At 45.4% G+C, this 22,422-nt stretch overlaps 2 protein-coding genes across 4 annotated transcripts in view; one reads left to right on the top strand and one right to left on the bottom strand.

The window, feature by feature from the left end:
* The first annotated feature begins 364 nt into the window (after positions 1–364).
* XKR8 (XK related 8) lies at positions 365–6,454 on the top strand. The gene is made up of 3 exons (XM_017649236.3): positions 365–678; positions 2,042–2,238; positions 4,144–6,454. The coding sequence occupies exons 1-3, from the start codon at positions 386–388 to the stop codon at positions 4,854–4,856; spliced, it is 1,203 nt and encodes a 400-aa protein (XP_017504725.2). The 5' UTR covers positions 365–385; the 3' UTR covers positions 4,857–6,454.
* Positions 6,455–8,063: 1,609 nt separating this feature from the next.
* Positions 8,064–22,422, bottom strand: part of EYA3 (EYA transcriptional coactivator and phosphatase 3) — an 85,325-nt gene continuing 70,966 nt past the window's right edge. For all 3 annotated transcript variants that reach the window (XM_073233475.1, XM_017649222.3, XM_073233474.1), the window contains 2 exons: positions 13,776–13,876; positions 8,064–11,693 (listed from right to left, as the gene is read on the bottom strand). In XM_073233475.1, coding sequence (XP_073089576.1) covers positions 11,613–11,693; positions 13,776–13,876 — 182 coding nt within the window. In that variant the 3' untranslated portion in view covers positions 8,064–11,612. The remainder of the gene's footprint in view (positions 11,694–13,775; positions 13,877–22,422) is intronic.

A 22,422-nucleotide genomic window follows, 5' to 3' on the forward strand; every position in this document is an offset into this window, starting at 1 on the left:
TGATCTCCGGGCCGTTTTCGCCGTCTCGGCTTTTGGTTCAAATGCAAAGCAATAGACCTCCCTAAGCTGACGGCAGTGGGCCTGGGACTGCAGATCTCAGACCGCCCTCGGGGCTGGGCGGGGCATCCTGGGCGGGCTGCTGGGCCACCTGGGCGGCCTACTGGGGCGAGGAGGCGAGAGGTTGGAGCGCGACACCTCCCGGACGGCGAAGTCGCGGGCCTCGCTCCTCCCCGGACAGGGCGGGACGGGGAAGTCCCGCCCCGCAGGCTTGGGGTCCGGACGGCCGCTAGGGCTTGCCCGCCTCCTTCCTGCCTCTGGCCGACGCCCCAGGCCGGGAGGGCGGGTCCGAACCCCAGAGGAAAGGGCCGGGAGAGGCTGGCGGGTCATGCCCCGGTCACTTCACGCCGCGCTCCTTTGGGACCTGGTCCTGGGCGTACTGGGTACCTTTGCCTTCTTGATCGACCTGGGCGCCGACTTGTGGGCCGCGAGCCAGTATGTGCTCAACGGCCGCTACCTGTGGGCCGCGCTGGTGCTGGCTCTGCTGGGTGTCGCTTCGGTCGCGCTACAGCTCTTTAGCTGGGTCTGGCTGCGCGCAGACCCCGCCGGCCTGCATGCGCCGCAGCCCTCACGCCGCAGCCTGGCGCTGCTGCATCTCCTGCAGCTGGGCTATCTGTACAGGTGAGCGCCCTGCCCTCGGGGAAGGGAGGGGGAACAGAGCGCCGCGGCGCTAACTGCAGCTGGGCTACTTGCACAGGTGGGAGCCTTGGCTCGGGGAGGGGGTAGGGAGGGGAGGCCTGGGACCAGGAGAGGGAACAGACCCCGTGGGCCCCTCTACCTGGAGGTGAGCTCCCCGCCCCTTAAGGAAAGAGAACTCTCTCTGACAGCCCTCAAAGCTCATCCTGCCCCACCCATCCTGGCCTAGGTGAAGAAACTGAGGCCCAGAGAAGAAAAGAAGGTGCATGATTTGGAGTCAGGCCGCTGAGACCTATCCTGGCTTTACCACCTGTGGCCTCATTCCTACCTTTCACCAAGCCTCAGTTTCCTTCTCTGTTAAAAGGCGGTAGTAACTTAAGAGGTTTGACAAGCCTGCCTGCTGGGTGGTGTGAAGGCCAGAGTGTGAAAGTGCCTGGGAAGCAGTGCCTGCTGGGTGGTGGGCATATTTGTAACAGCAAAGATGGCAGACCCAGGTGTGCCTTTGAGCTGTAGGTAGGGCTTTGGGTAAGTCACTTGACCCATGCGGGTCTCAGTTTACTCATTTTTCTAGTGGGCATGGTCCTAGTGCCTGCCTCCGGTAAGGATTGAATGAAATGAGATCTGCTACTTTGCCCTGGCGCAGAGTAAACATTCAACAAATATCAGCTAGCTTCATGGTTACCTGGTCACCCTGGGAGTCTCAGATGCTCTGGCCCCCAGACCAGAGCTCCTTCTCTCACCGGGAGTGCCTCTCACCCTTTCTTTCCACCTTGTATTTTCCCTGAACATGTTCTCCCCATCCCCAGACCAAGCAGTTGGGCAGAGATGGGGTCTGACTCATCCACCCAGCTAAGGCCAGGCACAGGCTGCATCCCAGAAAACTTGTGTGGGTTGTGCTCCTTTCCAACCCAGGCAGGGCCTTCTAGAGATGGAAACTAAAACCAAGCGGTCAGTGCTGTGACAATCAGGACACCACATGAACTATCACCTCAGGCAATTTCTTAGGCCTTTCAGATTTGAACAGCTTGGAATCCAAATTCTGTTTCCACCACTTGTTTGCCCTTTGGTCTTGTTTTCCTATCTGTAATAGGGGGCAGTTGTAAGGAGTAAATGGGGCAAGGTTTGTGTTGGGTTTGGGACAGTGGCTGGCCAGCTGGGGCAGCAGTCATTGTATTTGCCCCCATTTTTACAGATGAAGAAACAAGTTGAGTGAGGTTAAGTCACTCGCCAAAGGCCCCATAGCCTGTAAACCACAGGATTGCAGCCTGTCTGCACCCCCTGCTGGGTGGGGGAAGGGACATGCCCCAGGACACTAACCTGGCCCCTGGGGCCTCATATGTGCTGCCAGGTGCATGCAGGGGCTGAAGCAGGGCCTGTTGGTGTGGCAGCAGGAGGCGCCCTCTGAGTTTGACCTGGCCTACGCCGACTTCCTCTCCCTGGACATCAGCATGCTGCGGCTCTTTGAGACCTTCCTGGAGACGACACCACAGCTCACGCTGGTGCTGGCCATCATGCTGCAGAGTGGCCAGGCTGAGTACTACCAGTGTGAGTGACGGGCCACGGGCCAGCCCAGGGTTGATGGCTTGGGAAACCTTCCCACGGATGTCAGAAATGTTTTTACTCTTTTCTAAAGCTGCTCAAAAACGGGAGAACATCCTTTAGTCAGGCAGGTTTGGGTTCTAGTCCAGTGTCACTCTCTAGTCATATGAGTTTGGACAAATGACTCAACCTTTCTGAGTATCAGTTTGTTCTCATCTGTAAAATGGACATAATAATAAATGATCCTGCCTCATAGGGCTGATGAAAGGATTAAGTGAGATGCTGCATGTAAAGCCTAGTGCTTGGTGCATTCTAAATCTTATTTGTGATTTTTACAGTTTTGAAGATAGATATCAGGTAAAGTTATAGGCTGCCTGAAACAATAGGCAACTTGCTAGTCAAGAAACGATTGAGCACCTTTATACACACAAGTTTTATTGAGTATCTTCATGGCTGTCCCAGTGCTAAGGATACCACAGTGAATGAGAGGGCACAGACCCTGCTCTGCTAGGATGATAGACTGGAAAGCAGGTAGTTACAGTAAAGTGTGTTGAGTGCTCTGAGAAAGGGCAGGCAGGTGGCCTCATAAACCATGGGAGAAGTTTGCAGTGAGCAGCTTTGGGTTTTCTCTTGTAAAAGGGAAGTGACTTGCCCAAGATCACTGACCCAGTTGTGGCCAAGTTAGGACTCCAGCTCAGAGCTTCCCCCTCCTCCTTCACCACCTTGCACACCTTGAGGCTCCCTAGCTGTAAATGCCACTCCCAAGGAACTAGTGCCCACTCTTCCATCACTTGCCGTGTGACCTGAGAGTCTTACCCTCTGGCCTCTGTTTTCATGGGGGTTGGATTTGGTCTCCAAGAGCCCTTTCAGATTGCAGATCCAAGTTTGTAATATTAATTGAATACAAAAACCCTAGTAAGTAGCAGCCTCATGATAGAGTGCTTGCTATTAGCCAGGGGTGTATGAAGTGCCTTACTGTCATCATTGCTTACATTCACAGCAGCCCTAAAGGTTTTTCTCCATTTTACATGAAAGCAAAGAGGTGCAGAAAGGTGAAGTGATTTGCCCTGGGACACAGCACCCACCAGGCACAAGTCTGTGTTTGTTTGAGGGCAGTGGGTGCCTAGGTCCAGGGATACATGGAGACAGTCTACACTGTACATGTACAGGGCAGGATCATTTATTATTACATCCCTTTTGCAGTGACATGAGGAGGGGAGGAAGCATTCTGGAGACATGCCAGGGCTGCTTCCATCCCTTCCTGGAAGTCCTGGTGCTTCTAGTCAAGGGTGAACGATTGGGAGGGGGAGCGGATGCCTGCTGTGAACTTGGGTCTTGGAAAATCAAGATCAAGTCCAAGGCTGAGTGTGTAGGCGGGGCGAATGGGGAACACTGCATTTGGACAGAAGGGACATCCCTCCTGGCCCCTGAGGGATGTTGGCCCACCATGGGATTTCCTGCTTTCCTTTCTGAGACTGAAAAGGGAACTGGGACTCTGAGTTTCAGACCAAAGAACAGCTCGGGCTCTTCCAGGAAAGGAAGGGTTACAGGGCCCAACAGATGCTCAGACTGCGGCCAAGGCCCAGGGGTGCCAGATGCTAGGTGACGCTAGGTGACAGGGATGCAGATGAGGGTGTAAAGTCACACACTGTCATCCTTGAAGAATATCACCAGAATATCACCTGAGAAGTAAAACTTTGTGGTGAGGGACAGACCTTGTTATTGAATCCCACTTTGTTTTTGGTTGTGTGAACTTATTTAATGTTCTCCAGCTATAGATTTTGCTCTCAACAAACTGAGGATCCTAATACCCACCTCAGGGTGGTTTTAAGGGTCCCCACAGTACCCATAACCTCGAGGGAGCGCCAGGCAGGTTGCCTGCACAGCTTACCTGTCCCTTCCTCTTGGCAGGGGTCGGCATCTGCACGTCCTTCGTGGGCATCTCCTGGGCACTGCTGGACTACCACCGGGCCTTGCGTGCATGCTGCTTCCCCTCCAAACCCCTCCTGGGCCTGGGCTCCTCTGTGATCTACTTCCTGTGGAATCTGCTGCTGCTGTGGCCCCGTGTCCTGGTCGTGGCCCTGTTCTCAGCCCTCCTCCCCCGCTATGTGGCCCTGCACTTCTTGGGTCTGTGGCTGGTGCTGCTGTTCTGGGTCTGGCTTCAGGGCACAGACTTCATGCCAGATTCCTGTTCTGAGTGGCTGTACCGAGTGACAGTGGCCACCATTCTTTATTTCTCCTGGTTCAATGTGGCTGAGGGCCACACCCGGGGCCGTGCCGCCATCCACCTGGTATTCCTCCTGAGTGACAGTGTTCTCATGGCGGCCACCTGGGCGACTCACAGTGACTGGCTGCCCGGTGGGATCCTGCTGCAGATGTTGCTGCCTGTGGCCGGCATCTGCTTCCTTTTGGGTCTGGCTCTGCGGCTTGTCTACTACTGCTGGCTGCACCCTAGCCGCCGCCGGGAGCCTGACCAGGTGGACAGAACATGGGGCCTCCGCTCCCTTGAGTGGCATCAGCTGCCTCAGAACCGACGCATGGCCCAGTTGGCTAAGAACTTTTTTCCCAAGGCTAGGGATGGGGCTGCTATGCCATGGAAGGGAGAGGGGAATGGGGTCCTTTGAGGCAGGGACAGGGGACAGAAGGACAGATGGAATCAATTGGTAGGATGCAGGAGAAAACAAGCTACTTACGCTATGGGCCTTGATTCACTCAGCAAGCACTTGATGCCTGATCTATGCCAGGCACTGAAGACCGGAGATGAGTAAGACAGGCCTGCCTTCAAGGATGAGAACAAGATGAGAAGGGCTGGACCCTGGAAGATCAAGGGCCCCAGTTACATATAAGACACTGGGAGGAAAGAAGAGACCCATTGCCCCACCCCAGCCAGTATAGCTGGTGCCCCAAAGCATTCTGATGCTGGTGTTTTCTCCTTCCTGACCACCTCAGAAAGAATTGGTGAGGAGCTTTCCCACTCTTTGGTTCCCCTACCCTGAGCTGGAAGGTTGCAGGACCTCTAGGATGTGTTCCCTGGAATTCTTCCTCCCCTGCACAACCCCAGTCATTCAAGATGCCCAACATACTTACTGAAAACATTTTATGTGCCAGGAACATCATTCTATCCTTGGAATCTGGAACAAGAGCAGTCACCACCCTTATTTCATGAACCTTTCCCCTGTCCAGCTACTCCTGAGTAGGCAATCAGGCAGGAAGCCATGGGTGCCCAACTGGCTGGCCCGTCAGCCCCACTAAAGCCATAGTACAGATGGCCCAGTCTCTGCCCCTGCTCTCAAGGGGCTGCCCTTCAACCAAGAGCCATGTGAACCTGTGGTCTGGGCCATGGCTCAACCTGTTGAGGATTTTTTTATACTTTAGGCAGCGTACTTTCTACCTCAAGAGTCTATGTGAGAGGAAGAGGTGTGTGCATATGTCTCTGCAAGTGGGAGACATGTATGCACTGTTTTGTTGAACAGTATTACTAAGTTATTAAAACCTTATGAGACCCTCCAACCTAGTTGTGTTTATTAAACTGAATCTACAGAGTTCAAAGCCACCTGGAAAGAAGGGGTCAGGGACACGAAGTCTACCCCTCAAAATCAGTTAATGGGCTGGCGCTAGCAGGACTTCCCAACCATGGTTTCCAAGTTTCAGGAGCTGGTGAACCAAGCCAGATTTGGCCTCTCTCTCTACGGTGTGTTAAACAGCTCTGCAGCTGGGCCTGGAGCAGCAGGCAGACACCTGTAGTAGCAGGAAGTGAACAGAGCTCAGGTGGAAGGTCTTTTTGCTGGTTGTTCAGGGAGGGTGTGAGGCAGCTTAGGGGGTGTGGATGTGGGCAATGGGGCTGCGGAGGTAGAACCTTTTGCTGCTTTGGGTCTGTGGTTTGGAGGAACACGGAACAGGAAAAGGACTGGAGACAGAAGAAAAGGTTGCAGTCATTGATGCAATGGGCTCCAGCATAGTGTCAGTTCTGTTACTCATTTTAGTGGAGACACAATAAACAGGATAAGTAAAATAGTCTATCAGATGGTGTTAAGTGCTAAAAGCAAAAGTAGGGAAAGGGACAGGGAATGTTGCTGTGGGTGGGAATTACGACCACTGAAGGCCTCCCAGAGAAGCAGCTAAGCCCTAAGGGAGGCGAGGGAGAGAACCATGCAGATGCACTTTCAGAGACCGAGTCAGCAGTGACTGGACGAAGGGTTCCTAGCAGCTGGCCCAGAACCAAGGTTGGCCCAGAGGGTGGGGGGGAGCAGGGGAGATGATGCCAGCGCTTTTTCACATACACAGAATGGCAGAGACAGAAAGGATCTTCAGGATCGTTCAGTCCAACGATTTGAATCTCAAGGACCAGTAAAATGGCCAACACGGTTGCCAAATTTAACAAAAAGGACAGTGAAAACTGCCATCTATTTATCATCTCATAAAGGATACAACAGCCTCGGAAGGCTTATTTTAATTGAGTGTATTTAAGCACACATGTAAAAGTGAAATCAGTATTTTTCTCAACTCAGGAAGAGCAAGGGTTGAGGTCCCAGAGGGTTAGTTTAGTGCCCAACCTTGCCTTAAGAGTTCCTAAGGGTTTCAGCAAAACATGTATTTGCTACATTTATTTTTCCACACATCCGCCTCTCGTATGTGGAGACCAGCTCAGATGAGGTGCCATATATGCCCAAACAAGACATGGTGTTTTAGGCAACTCCCCACTTTCCCCTGAGAAAATCCAAAAAGATGTATTTTTATTTTTTGGCTAAGCTTTCAACTATACTGTCTAGGTGAAACTGTCCAATGATGGTAGTAATTAAGCCCAAACTATATAATGAACTACCTAAGAATCTGTTGAACTTAGCAGTCACTTCATTTGTACATAAAACTTAAGAGAACCACGAATTTTAAAAAGATGACAGTGACATTATTTGCAATTATAAATTTCCTTTGAAGATCCCCATTAAGAATTTAAGTGTCAAGAAACTTGTTTTTGAATAAAAAAAATGAATTACTCATTTTTACTGCCAGCAAAATGTTTTTGAGAAATGTGCTGACATTATCTTTATTGTAGGGAGAGATGGGGATGTTTACTCTTGGGACTTGAAAAGCAAGCAATACTCTCATATCTGTATTTGGAACCAAGTAAGGATAGAGCAACTAATAAGCTTGCTTCAGCCATAGTGTAGTTCCAAATGCACACCTTCTGGTGAGAAGACTTAATGGCTAGAATACAAGGCAGCTCCCTCTTTTCTGGGGGAATTCATTTGAGGAAAAATATATAATCTGACATGTATAATAGTTGTGAGAACCGAATTCTTGTCTCCTTTATTGGAATAAAAGGCAAAAGGATTTCTGACTGTTTTCTAGACCAGGGAGACAGTCAAATTCCAACCTGAAGAAATGAAATGAGAAAAAGCAGATGTGACATGAAATCAAGCCAAATCAAACGAGGTTTGATAGCAGTTTGTTGGTTTTATTGCTTTTGCATCTTAATCTCAGCACAGCAAGGCATTGATTTCTCTCTCTAATAAATTTCAGCACATTTGACAGCAAATGAAACCTATCATTCAAGCCCTAAACTTTAAAAAGCGATATATTTTAGAAACAATTAAGAAATAAACTTTCCTTTGCAAGTTATTTTAAAATTATTTATTTCCCAACATACATGTATTTATACCAAATGGTTAGTTTTTTGTTTTACTTTTTGGTGAAATTAATGACTCAGTTATTGAACTATTGTCATCTTTCTAATGAGCTCTGTGTATTTTTTATGAAGCCCTACTTAGTAGGAGTCTACTCAGCTGGGCAACTGGGCTGATCCTATTCAGAAAAGACACAGGAGCAAACTGTATAGAAAATAAAAACTTTATTTTTTCAAGTTTATAAGATAGTTCCCATTACATATAACATTATGGTCAAGGACTCCACAGCCATGAATGCCCGCAGTCACATAAATATATCCAATCCGATCAGTGCCTTTCTCCTGCTAAATGAGGCATCTGAAGTCCAGAGGGTCACAAGTTTTGAGTAGAAGTTGTCCTTAATGAGATGGCTCCCATCAGTGCATTAGGAACTACCAAGGAGCCTTGCTTGAAGAGCTGTCTGTCTCGGAGGAGAGGAAGGGATAGAGGGACTGCTGATGGGAGAAGGGACAGAACTAGATTTTCTCTCATGTTTTAAAGTATTTTAGAATCTCAGAATTCAGATTTGGCTTCTATAGTGGAAATACCTGGGGAGTTCCAACCTCTGAATTTGAAAAAGGAAACCACTTTAGTGGTAAGAAATAGAAGTCTGCTTAAGAGGGGCCCTAGCTGCCCCCACTTACCAGAGTGAAGGGAGGAAGGCCCCAAGCTCACTGTCCCTTGGCTTAGACCACTGCTCTCCCAGGAAGAGGGAGAATGTGGCTCTGCCCTGATACTCCCCTTCCCTGGGGTTCAGTAGCACTGACAACCACTCAAGGTAGGGAACAGCTAGAAGCTCTATATGCTGCAGGTGGAGTATGACAGATTCTTGTTGGAGCTTTAACGCTGAGTTTGTAAAAACTGCAAACAAGCTGTGGCACAAGTCTCTTGGGACACTAGCTTTGCCCCCTGAACTTGGAAAGCAGAAGACAGGAATACCCCCAGGCAAATAAAAGCCCAAATAGGCATCTAAATCTGGAGCAGGCATCCATCTCCTGGACACCACCAGCTGCCCCAGGGGCACTTGGCAGGGTGATGCTAAGGCACAGTCAGTTTTACATTCGCAAGTCAAGCCTCCTCTTAAACCCAGGATACCCCCAACAACTCCAGACCCCCTGCTAGTGATCAGCCCTCACAATGAAATGTGCAGACCCACAGTGCCCAGCTGGGGGAAGGACTCAGCATGTGGCTAATTTCTTAGGGACTCTTTCTAATAAAGCGGTCATCTACCTTGAAAAAAGGACCCACAGTATCCTTTGGCCCTTGGCTTCCAGCTACCCACTTATGTTCCTTGCCAGAGCTTTGTACTGGGATGAGAAAAACACCAGGTAAAGGGAGAGCACTGTGTTCCCTGGACAATTCATTTTGGCCAGGAGAGCCAAGAAGCTCCCATTTTCTGTCTGCCCTCGATTGAGGGCAGTGTCAACCAGAAAAGAGCAGCGGCTGCTCTGCCCACGGGCTTCCTCACCTCTCTTAGCCAATTTCAAGCCCTTTTGCAAAGACCTAAGCAAGGCAGTCAGGAGAGAAAAGGCCATTGAAAAAGAAGTCCAAGTCATATTTTAGGAATAAAGAGCTTCTTCCAAAGGGCAAAGAGCGGAGTATTTGTGTGTGGACCTGTGTGCACGATGGGGGGGACTTGCCTACAGCCTCCCAAGCCTGAAGCACAGCACTAACAGGGCGGCCTAGATCAGAGCAGGAAGCCAAGAGCTACACTGCCAGGAGTGGGAAGAGAAGGCCCATCCTAGAACTTTCTCAGATCAATTATCAAGCAAGGCAGAGCAGCAGATAGGCCACAATGCTGAACACAGACCAGGGAACGCTGGTTTCAGGCCATACACCCTTGTCCCCTCCCCTCCCCCACCAATGGAAATAAGGCCAAAGAGGCAGCTAATAATGAGCACTGACTTCAGCTTCTCTCCAAAAGCCTCTTGCCTAAAATTGTGAGTCATGAAGGACTTTCTCAATCAGTTCCGAAGGAATGTGTATATGAGCCTTTCTCTGGGGCCACATGGGTGGCCTGGCACCAGGAGGAGTCTGGCCTCCTTGTGCTGCAACGTATCTAGAAATGGATATGCAGAATCTCTGGGAATAAGCAATAGAGCTGGGGTTGGTCAGGGGATGCCTCCTTCTGAGGACCCAGACTGCATCTGGGGGCTCCTACAGAATCCCCTCTCTGCGTGCAGCCTGGGAGAGGCTGAACTTACTCAGCTGCAGGGAATTGTATCCTGCCTGAGCAGAGCCCAGGTCCATCTTGGAGGGATGGAGCACCCACATACACAGCTAGGCTACAAGGCTCAGACTAGAGCCTGGCACCCACCAATCCTCCCAGAGGTCGGGTGGAGAGATGTTCCTGCATTTGGCCCAGGACTAAGTTTTCAGACATGGAGTGGGTGGCCCAACACCCTCATTTAAATCAGGAAAGTCTTTCTGGCTTTCTTGTTTCCCATTTCAGAATGGGATTTGAGAAGTGGGGAGGGTGTTCCATAGGAAAATTGGATTTTGATCACAGCAACCCCTCTTCAGTTTCAGGCAGTCATCTGGGTAAAGATATGCCCAGAATACCCCTCACAGGGCTTAAGGGCTTCAAAGGAAGTCAAATACATTGTAGTTCATAAAATATAGTTATGAGCCTGTTCTTAGACTTAGTTTCTTGTGTCCGAAGCCCAGGGATTGGCCAGAGCAGCACGGAAGTACAGAGGGCAAGAGCCTGCCTAGCATGATAACTAAGGAGAAAGAGAAGGCTGTGGGGCTGAGCATCTGCTGGGGAAGGGTGCTTCTCTGCAGGAGGAAAAGGAAGAATCTTATTGTTTCAAGAGCCAAAGTGGAAATTCATGAGAAGCTTTAGTCCCTCCTCTCCAGTTTGGTGGTGAGCGCCCTGGAACATAGTCTTGAATAAAAGAGTCAAGCTGAAGGCTTAGAATTTACTGTCTAAGAGGAGGAGTTTCTAGGGTTGTGCCATTTGGTTCAAGGGCAGGAGGGATTGGAAAGGGGACTACGGCCTCTAGGATGGGAAATGCCAAAGTCTAAATTTAATCAGTGTCAAGTGCCCCTCAGTTCAGCAAACTAGGAGATGGAAGAATGGGAAGGAAACCATCCTAGAGAGCAGATCGTTGGGGGAGCTGAAGAGGTGCTACTATCAGAGAGAGGTATTTTAGATATTTCAATTACTATTTTTCAAGGAAACTTTACACACCCCTTTCTTGCTAGAAAAAGAAAGGAGGGAAAAGCTGCTTCGGAGACCAGACTGTTAAATATAAAAATGCTATACATTCACTGGGAATATGTTCTACAGCTAAGGAGATTATCAAGACCTTAAGAGATGTTAGCACACACGTCTGCCGTGTTTACCCTCTCACCACAAGTTGACAGCAGGTCTCCATCTGGTCACAATCTAAGAGTGCAACTCTGCCCCAAGAATTTCCTTTTCTTTTTCTTCATTTTTCAGACAAAATAAAACAAAAACAAAAAACCAGAATTAAAAGCACTGTAGCTGCGGTGAGTCTACCGGTCTCTCAATCCAGCTGCCTCCTGCTCCGTATGAGGATGAACACGGGCTGCGGCTCCCTCAGCGCTGCGCGGCTTTGTCCCTTGCAGCGGCAGGTTCTGATTGTGTTCTCGCCAGCATTCAATGCAGAGACAGAGTTCCTGATGGTTCCGGTCCCCAGCTCCCTTCAGGAGTGCAAAGGAGCTCATGGGGAAGGCTCTTCATTCCAGTTCTTAGAGAAAATCAAGCTCCAAAGCCTGGTGGAGGGACACTAGGTCTCCATGGTTTGTGATTCTCCAGAAAGGCATGTTGTGCTAGAAGGGAGGGGGGAGAGCTGATTACCCCACCTTTTGGTGAAGCTCATATTTACCTGCACCCTTTCCTCCAAAGACCTCTCCCCAAAGTACCTGCTGACCCTTTCTGCTCCCGCCCACTTCAGAGGGCTGTCCTAGGGATCAAATAAGTTGCATATATAAGGGCTCTGTACACTATAGGACACATTACAAATGTGAGACTTTTATTAGGTTTCAGTGGTAACTCTGTGCTTTTAGGAGATATATATATACTTGCTTTAGCTACTATAGAAGGTCTTCAGGATAAAAGAAAATGACCTACATAAGAAATTAGTATTAATATAATATTATACTTTATTACAGATGGTCAGCTGCCTGTAAATTTCAGAGTTACAAGGCCCAAATCTTGTCCATGACCAAGATGTGGAATGCACAGATTTGGGAAATAATAATCCTATTTACTATGTCAGAATCATGTCCAGAATACTGTGTGCCATTCTGGAAGTCACATTTTAAGTAAGGGCTCTGAAATCAAATGCAAGTATAGACTGATGGTTACCATCGGGAGGGGTTTGGATGGATGGGTGGGTGGGGCAGGGGAGAGGGAGGTGGATAAAGGGGCACAAAAATTCCCAATCACAAGCCAGTCATGGGGATGGTCGTACAGCATGGAGAATACGGCCAATGGTCCTGTAACAACTTCCTGTGTTGACACATAGTAACTGAACAGGTCTTTTGGTGTGTGGCTCAGTGTTTTTTCAAGCCTATAGCTCACACATAATATTTAAAAGGCTTTTAGTAAAGAGAAGAGGAAATAGACTTGTTATGTTGTGTTCAGAAATGCCAGACTAGGATGAAGATGTGAAAGTCAGAGATACAAAGTTCAGTTCAATGGAAGGAGGAACATCCTAATGCCTTGGATGACCCCACAGAAGAACCCGGGAAGCAGTCTCCTTATCTTGGGTATATTCAAGCAAGAATTAGAAAGTCTTCTGTCAAAGAGGCTGCAGAAAAGACTCTTCACAGGGTGGAGGTTAAACTGGATAGAGCTCTAAGGCATTTTCCAACAGGTATATTTTATGGTAGGTGATTACTAGCATCAGTTAAGAGACACCAACTCCGCTAATGACTTGAGTTCTTCTTTATCTCTCCCACCCCAGCTTCTTCTTCGACCATGAAGCACTGATGCCTACATCCACTACTAGTGTCTTCCCCAGAGGGCAACACTAGAATCAAAGCATCAGAGATAATGTGAAAAAAGTAAAGTCCTTGAATGGCTATACAAAGTAGCAAATGAAAACACAATGAGGTAATAATGCCAAGTGGTTACCAATCTCATAGTTCATTAACAGTTGCTGAAAGTATGTTAACAGGAGGAAGAAAATCACAACAGCTGGCCTAGTTGGCAACCCACTGCTTCCAAGTCTAAGAAACTGTTAGAAAACTGGGGTACAGAAAAAAAGAATTTCTGCAGATCCATTTAGCAGACAAGCAAACTCAAAGAGGGTAAGTAAATTGTCCAAAGTCACACAGCTAATAAATGGATAAGCTCTGAACCAATCTGACTTCAGATTCCATAGCCAAGACTCTTTTATCTACTGTTTCCTGAATTAGGAAGGGATGACCTGAAGTTGGGACCTGCATACTGAAGAACTTGACATCAGAACATTTCCAAGGCTCAGAAGCAGGAATGACCTTCTCTAAATGAATCCCAATCGACTGTTCTGGTTTTCAGAGAATCTGAAGCCTGGGAAAGTTGGAATGATTTGCCTTTCTGAAGTCAAGTCCATGCTCTTGAGAAGGCACTGCCTTCTGAGATAGAAGATGGGGCCCGAATCAGGCTTAATGATGGGGGTCCCTGAAGCAGGGCTGGAAGATTTTAAGATTTATGAGTGGCAGCAAGGAGAGGGAAATGGTGGATCTAATAACAGGAAAACTCCATTCGGGGGTAAAAATGACCCTCTTTTTCTTTGAAGAAAAATGGGAGAGGAAGAGAAGGAAAACACTATACATGTACAACAGACTGGTAAGATTTCTGAGTTTTACCAATTTTCTAACTGTTCAATGCATTCCCACATAGACCATTTTCTTTACCATGATTACCTGTTTGGCTGCAATTTCTTCATCTCGTCCATCTCCAATCACTACATATGTGACTTTCTTCCCAAACCTTGACACAATTCTCTCAAAACAGCTCTCCTTACCTGATGAGAAAAAGAAATTTCCTATTAGAATATTCCTATCTTTTTTTCACACCAAAGAAAAGGTCTACTGCTAGGTTTACCTGCCTGTGCTTAGACAAAATAAGTGACAGCCCATGTCGTTTGCTTGGTGGAGTGGCAGCTAGAGATCCAGCAGGCCCTCTGCCCAAACAATGAAATTGTGCCATTAAAACAACAGACTTTCTAGGCATGGTGCTTTCTAGGTTATTTTAATAACCTTCACACTGAGGGTGAAGTCCCTGAGATCTTAGTGTGGGCGAATTTCTATAAAAGGGAGGCTAAGAGGCCTTGCAGTGTGAAAGTTATGCACACCACCTCCCTCTTCCACATCTCCTGTACTTTATAGTTGGCAAAGTAGTTTTCAAGTTTATCCCTCCATTTAATTCTCAAAACAATCCAGTGATATGGATACCATTCTCTATTTTACAAATGAAAATGGGACCCGAAGGATTAGCAACTTGTCCCATATCACAAACAAGTTTGTAGCTAGACTTCGGGCTTCTTGCTCCAAGTCTAGACTCTGGCTATTGTGCCATGATGCAGGGATGATTTCTGAGGCGAGACTGTTTTAGTATAGGAAAAGAGATGTGGAAGACTAAGGCCCTAATTTCTTGTTGATAATGAGTAACAGGCAAACAGCCATTTCCCCTCCAGTTAAAGAAACAGTCCTAGGTATGGACCTTCGTCTTACAGCAGGGGAGGAGCCCAAGAGAACCATCAAGCATGTCAGCAACGTTCATCACGCCCTGAACCTCCTCACTGTCACACATAACTGCAACTGAGGTAGTGTATCACTGAAACTGACTTTTGGGAAATGAACGATTTAAATACACCGAGACAGTTGAGAGTATCAAAATTCAAATCCCATCTGGAACCAATACCAGAAACATGCACAGACGATAAGGTTGTGGGAAAGACACTTTATTTGCATAAATAAACATAAAAGAACTTATTTCCCTTGCTTTCTTCACTATCTCTTATACTTTATTTCCCTGCTTCTGCCACTTTCTTCAGGTAAACAAGGTCCTAACTCTGCTTCCTCCATCATCCTGCTCCATTAACCAAATATTTCCTTCTTGCCAGAACCAGTGACTTAGCACCAGGGTTCCTGTGTGAATAAGAAAAGGTGCCTCTTCCTCAAGGCACTTGACTGCCACCTGCTGGAAGATTGTTGGAATAACCTCGCTTTACTGTGCTTCACTTTAACTGCATTCACAGACACTGCATTTTTTGCAAATTGAAGGCTCATGGCAACCTGGTGTACAGCAAATCTATTGATGCCATTTTTCCAACTGCATTTGCTCATTTTGTGTCTCTGTGTCACATTCTGTGATCAGTGATTATGACTCACTGAAGCACAGATGATGGTTAGCATTTTTTTAGCAATAAAGTATATTTTAACTGAGGTATGTACAAGTTTTTAAAGATAATTCTGTTGCACTTACCAGACTATAGTACATATAAACTAACTTCTACATGAACTGGGAAACCAAAAAAGCTCATTTGACTCCTTTTATTGTGATATTTGCTTTATTGAACCTGCAATATCTTTGAGGTATGCCTGTTTAGATATACACAAATCTAAGACTACATTGTAATTGACAAGAACCTCTATCTCCTACTGAGAAATCCTGTTTGGTACATCTGAGCAACTCCAAGTCTTTGACATCACTCGCTCAAGTAGTGCCTCAAACCAGGTGAACTAGTCAGACACCAGTCCACTTTGGGCTTCAGTCTCTTAATAATTCAAGGCTTAACTTAGGTGCACTTAGGTCCCTTTCAGTGTTAACATTTACAACAGCACTGCCACGCCTTATACTCATAACAGGCATTCAATCAATGTTTGTGAAGTAAGTGCATATTAAGCTCACCAATGATTCAGGGGTTGACTGTAGTCCATTATCTTAAGCCCTAATTAAAATATTATGTAATTCAACTAATAATGAATTCTTACCACGTTCAAAGTACTGACAGGTTCTTTGTCTAATTCTATTCCAAACATTATATCCTTACAACTTAAGCCAACTGCAGCCAGACCTATAGTCTAATTTATGAACTGTATATATTTTTTTAAAAAGTAAGTCAGATTTTAGATTTTCCTCCTAAGATCTAACAAAGAAAATGTCTCATATTTAGAGGACAAGGACAAAGAGATGTTTTCATTGTCCTAGCATATAATGATCAAGGATGAAATGCATTTACGAATGTATCCTCTAAAAGGATTAAGGACTGAGATAGTTTTTAACAGCTCAAAGTGAAGAAATAACTCCATGAAAAATGACTCCAATACAACTGGTGAATATACTTCATGTTACACTCTCAAAACAATTCTGGAGATGAGTTTTTTCCATTCAGGATGAAAAGACAAGTGACCAGTCAGCTTACCAAATGTCAAGCAATTGAATGTGTACTGTGTAAGTCTAACCACGCCTCTGGAGAACCTTGGGTTCTGCGTTTCCCCTACCAAAATCACTTCTGATATTTTCAGAAGTGAATTTGAGAATTCTTTTCAATGTCCAAAATCACAAAGTAGCCACTAAGAAAACCAGAATTCCAAAATCATTTCAGAGGAGCTGAACAAGTATTTCCTCTCTTTGCTCCCACTTCACAGTTTTCTGTAGGAAAACCTCAACCTCTGACTGGGTTACTATGGTACAGGTACCACTGTAGATTTGCAATTTAGCTCTAGATGAAGTGAGACTGAGGAAAAATACCAAGTAAGCATACTTACTGTCAGAAGGAGTAAAATCATCTCCATTAGCTTGATGAGCCTTTGGGTGTCAGGTCTCAGGGTAACAAGAACTAAAGAAAATCTACCTTTCTGGTGTGGGAGGCTTAGTGAATGCTCTGAGTTCTTAGGACATGTATAGTAGAGCAGAGGCAGCAAAGTCTGGAGAGGGGTTGAGATGTATTTCCCCCTTGTAAATGAAATAATTCAACACACCAAAGGAGAACAGAAATAAACACCTGTGTATCTACCACCAACCCAGCTTTGTCAAACCTTAACACTTTATAGTTGTTTTAGATATTTAAAAAAACCACCAACATAGCTTTGTCAAATCCTAACACTTCATAGTTGTTTAAAATTTAAAAATATACATATATAACAATGAGACATTACAGACTTATTTGAAGTTTCCTATGTACACTTAACATGATGCCATTCTTTTCCTCTCTTTCTTCTGTGAGTACATATCCATAACAGTACATGGTATTGCTGTGAACATTCTGTAAATATCTATCTGCAACGTGTTTTTTTTTTTGTGTAACACAGTTTTTCATATTATAGATATAGTTTTAGTTTGTTCATTTTTAACTGCTATATTTCATTGTTTGGAATTTTCTTCTAAAAATTAAAGTTTGCTTTTCATGTGAAGTTTTTTTTAATCCACTTGGGATTTATTTTTGCAAAGAATGTAAAGAAGGAAAACTATTCTGCTTTTCCCCTCATATGGATAACCCAATTATCCTAGCACCTGTGACTGAAAAGTAAGCTCCCTGAGGACAGAGGTCTTTGTCCCTGCCATCTATATTCCTAGTATCTGGCAATACCTGACACACATCAGGCACCATTATCCTCTTTCCTTATGTACTGGACTATTTCCATCTGCATATAACTTGCTATAATTTATCTTATGTTCACAAATCCTCTTAAGCCCATATATACCTCCAGTTACTGCCTCATTTCTCAATGGATCTGTTTGAGAGAAGTGTTGTTCATTACTAGTAACTTCCCTGTAGCTAAAAACAACCTTCAATTTTCATGTCTTATTTGACCCATCAGCAGCATCTTACTGAGTTGATCAAACTCCCTTCCTTTGTCTTCAAAGACACCATTCTCCTCATTTCTTCCTACCCCACACACCTCTCCCTTTAATACTTGTACTGGTTCTACCTTAAGATCCAAACATTTAAACATTTCAGGGCCCCAGGGCTTAGTTTTTAGGCCTCTATTCTTCTGTATATGTACTCATTCCTTTGTTCTTATCAGTCTTAAATAAGCAAATGTACATGACCTCCCAATTATTTCTCTCTAGCTAGTGCTTCTCCCTTGACTTCCAGAATCAGGTATCCAACTACCTACTTGACAGCTTCACTTGGTTGTCTAACAATTATTTCAAACTTTTTATCTAAAACTAAACTCCTAGTCTTTCTATCATAGCCTTCGCCATCTCAGTAAATGACATCTTCATCCTTTCAGCTGCAGAGGCCAAAACCTTGGAGTCATCCTTAACTTCTTTTTCTTTCACACCCCACATCTAAACCATCAGCAGACCCTGACAGCTTTGCCTTCATACTATACCCAGCAACTGACTACTTCTCCAAAATTCCATTGCTACTGCCTTGGTTCAGTCAAGCCACCCAGGACCTCATGATGGATTAACTACAATATCCTCTTCACTTGATTCCCACCTATTTTCCTCAAGACTCTACATAGTAGCCAGACTGATCCATTTAATGTATAAATTAGATCTTGTCATGCTTCTGCTTAAAACCTTGAAATACCACCTCATCAGAACAAAAGCAAACTCTTTAAAATAATCTGTAAGGCACTACAGGATCTCCCACCAGCCTTTGATCTTCGTGACTTTATTTCCCAATATTCTTCCTCCCTTGCTCTTTCTTAAACATGCCTCCAACCTTCTGCACTTGCTGTTCCCTTTCCCTGGAATGCTCTTCCCTAGGTAAATGGTAATGGTTAACTCTCTCACCTCCTCCTTTAGGTCTTTCTTGAAAGAAAACTTTTCACTGAGGCCTCCCCTAACTATACTACATGACCTTCTCTCCACAACTGATTCATAGCCACAGCCCTTATCACCATTTGACATAGTTGTTTTACTTGCTTGCTTACTGTTTCCTCTCACTAGGCACAAGGAGTTTTTGTTTTTTGTTTTTGATCACTGCTTTATCCCCAGTACCTAGAAAAATACTTTGCATATAAAAGGTGACCAGTAATTAGAGGAGGAGCCAAGATGGCAGCGTGAGTAGGGCAGCGGAAATCTCTTCCCAAAACCATATATATTTTTGAAAATAAAACAAATACAACTATTCCTAAAAGAGAGACCAGAGGATACAGTACAACAGTCAGGCTACATCTACATCTGCGAGAACTCAGCACCTCGCAAAGGGGGTAAGATACAAGCCGCGACCCAGCAGTACCCAAGCGCTCCCCCCACCCAGCCCACTGGTGGGAGGAAAGGAGTCAGAGTGGGGAGGAAGTGGAAGCGCAGGACAGCTAAATACCCAGCCCTAGTCATCTGCACCAGGAACGCAGACACACAGTGCATGGTGTGCTGGATATTAGGCAAACGGAACAGTAAAACCTGCGAGCGGGTCCCCGCAGCCAGGGCCCCTGGGACAAAAGAAAAGCGAGTGCTTTCTGAAAGTCTTAAAGGGATGGGTTTCACAGCTGGATGGAACCATCCTGGCACACTTGGCCCAGGAGGCTGGGAATCCCAGGGACCTTCGGGCACCCTAACCCCCTGGGTGGCAGCGCAGCTCTGAAGCTCCTCACGACAATAAACAGCCTCCCATCCATTCCCCCTCTGGCACAGCACCGCCACAGCAGGGGAGCAGCCTGAAAGTGGCTGTGCCCACAGCAGCCGCCCAGAGCCTCCTCCACAGCTGCCCAGGCCAGACTCAGAGGGCCCGCCAGCGCATGGCAGCCCAGCACAGACGGAGGAAGCTGGGACAGGGCATGATGGGTCGCCGTTCTTGCAAGAGAGCACACCCGGCGCGCCTGCCACTCCCTGCAGGGCTCTGGGCTGCCCTGATAGCTGCCCTGCCTGCGGCGGCTCAGGAAATAAAACTGGAAGCTGCTCCCCATGTGTGGGTAACTGGCACAGGCAGTGGAGAAGGACAAGAAGCTGGAAAGGACGTTGTCGTCCCAGCTGACACATGTGCCAACTGCCTATGACTACCTCTATCGCCATGAAAAGGCAGAATTTGATCCAGTCCAGAATTACCCAGACAACCCCTGAGAGGGAGCCTGAAGAGAGAGATTTAACCAATCTTCCCGAAAAAGAACTCAAAATAAAGGTCATAACCATGCTGATGGACCTGCAGAGAAAACTGCAAGAGCTAAAGGATCAAGTTAGGAGGGAGAATACAGAAATAAAACAATCTCTGGAAGGACTAAAGAGCAGACTGGATGAGGTGCAAGAGGCCGTTAATGGAACAGAAATCAGAGAACAGGAACACAGAAAAGCTGAGGCAGAGAGATATAAAAGGATCTCCAGGAATGAAACAATATTAAGAGAACTGTGTGACCAATCCAAACGGAACAATATTCGCATTATAGGGATACCAGAAGAAGAAGAGAGAGAAAAAGGGATAGAAAGTGTCTTTGAAGAAATAATTGCTGAAAAGTTCCCCAAACTGGGGGAGGAAATAGTCTCTCAGACCATGGAAGCCCACAGATCTCCCAACACAAGGGACCCAAGGAGGACAACACCAAGACATATAATAATTAAAATGGCAAAGATCAAAGACAAAGACAGAGTATTAAAGGCAGCCAGAGAGAGTAAAGAGGTCACCTACACAGGAAAACCCATCAGGCTATCATCAGACTTCTCAACAGAAAACTTACAGGCCAGAAGAGAATGGCATGATAGATTCAATGCAATGAAACAGAAGGGCATTGAACCAAGAATACTGTATCCAGCACAATTATCATTTAAACATGAAGGAGGGATTAAACAATTCCCAGGCAAGCAAAAGTTGAGGAAATTTGCCTCCCACAAACCACATCTACAGGGTATTTTAGAGTGACTGCTCTAGATGGAAGCACTCCTAAGGCTAAATAGATGTCACCAGAGAAAATAAAAATCACAGCAAAGAAAGCAACCAAATGCTAACTAAAGGCAAAAAATAAAATCAACTACACAAGGAAACACAAAAGAGTACAGAATAAAACACCTAACATATAAAGAATGGAGGAGGAATAAGAAGGGTAAGAAATAAAGAATAATCAGACTGTATTTACAAAAGCTTAATAATAAGTGAGTTAAATTAGACAGTTAGATAGCAAAGAATCTACCCTTGAACCTTTGGTAACCACGAATCTAAAGCCTGCAATGGCAATAAGTACATACCTATCGATAATCACCCTAAATGTAAATGGACTGAATGCAAAAATCAAAAGATACAGAATAACAGAATGGATAAAAAAACAAGACCCATCTATATGCTGCTTACAAGAGACTCACGTCAAACCCAAAGACATGCACAGACTAAAAGTCAAGGGATGGAAAAAGATATTTCATGCAAACAACAGGGAGAAAAAAGCAGGTGTTGCAGTACTAGTATCAGACAAAGAGACTTCAAAACAAAGAAAGTAACAAGAGGTAAAGAAGGACATTACATAATGATAAAGGGGTCAGTCCAACAAGGGGATATAACCATTATAAATATATATGCACCCAATACAGGAGCACCAACATATGTGAAACAAAAACTAACAGAATTAAAGGAAGAAATGGAATGCAATGCATTTATTTTGGGAGAATTCAACACACCACTCACTCCAAAGGACAGATCAACCAGACAGAAAATAAGGACACAGAGGCACTGAACAACACACTAGAACAGATGGACCTAATAGACATCTACAGAACTCTACACCCAAAAGCAGGAGGATATACATTCTTCTGAAGTGCACATGGAACATTTTCCAGAATAGACCACATACTAGGCCACAAAAAGAGCCTCAGTAAATTAAAAAAGATTGGAATTCTACCAACCAACTCCTCAGACCAGAAAGGTATAAAACTAGAAATAAATTGTACAAAGAAAACAAAAAGGCTCACAAACACATGGAGGCTTAACAATGTGCTCCTAAATAATCAATGGATCAATGACCAAATTAAAATAGAGATCAAGCAATATATGGAAACAAATGACAACAACAGCACAAAGCCCCAACTTCTGTGGGATGCAGCGAAGGCGGTTCTAAGAGGAAAGTATATAGCAATCCAGGCCTATTTAAAGAAGGAAGAGCAATCCCAAATGAATAGTCTAATGCCACAATTATAGAAATTGGAAAAAGAAGAACAAATCAGCCGTAAAGTCAGCAGATGGATGGACATAATAAAGATCAGAGAAGAAATAAATAAAAATGAGAAGAATAAAACAATAGAAAAAATGATGAAACCAAGAGCTGGTTCTTTGAGAAAATAAACAAAAGAGATAATCCCCTAGTCAGACTTATTAAGAGAAAAAGAGCATCCAAACACATCAACAGAATCAGAAACGAGAAAAGAAAAATCATGATGGAACCCACAGAAATACAAAGAATTATTAGAGAATACTATGAAAACCTATATGCTAACAAGCTGGAAAACCTAGAAGAAATGGACAACTTCCTAGAAAAATACAACCCTCCAAGACTGACCCAGAAAGAAACAGAAAATCTAAACACAACAATTACCAGCAACAAAATTGAATCAGTGATCAAAAAACTACCCAAGAACAAATCCCCCGGGCCAGATGGATTTACCTCGGAATTTTATCAGACATACAGAGAAGAC

This window comes from Manis javanica, chromosome 4 (assembly GCF_040802235.1).
Source record: "Manis javanica isolate MJ-LG chromosome 4, MJ_LKY, whole genome shotgun sequence".
Taxonomy (NCBI): Eukaryota; Metazoa; Chordata; class Mammalia; order Pholidota; family Manidae; genus Manis; species Manis javanica.

Bases quoted from the DNA above. Each gene is read 5' to 3' on its own strand.
- XKR8 (XM_017649236.3), top strand. From the start codon at position 386: ATGCCCCGGTCACTTCACGCCGCGCTCCTTTGGGACCTGGTCCTGGGC. The intron at 679-2,041 runs GTGAGCGCCCTG...ATGTGCTGCCAG, and splicing joins CAGCTGGGCTATCTGTACAG to GTGCATGCAGGGGCTGAAGC. The intron at 2,239-4,143 runs GTGAGTGACGGG...TCCTCTTGGCAG, and splicing joins CCAGGCTGAGTACTACCAGT to GGGTCGGCATCTGCACGTCC.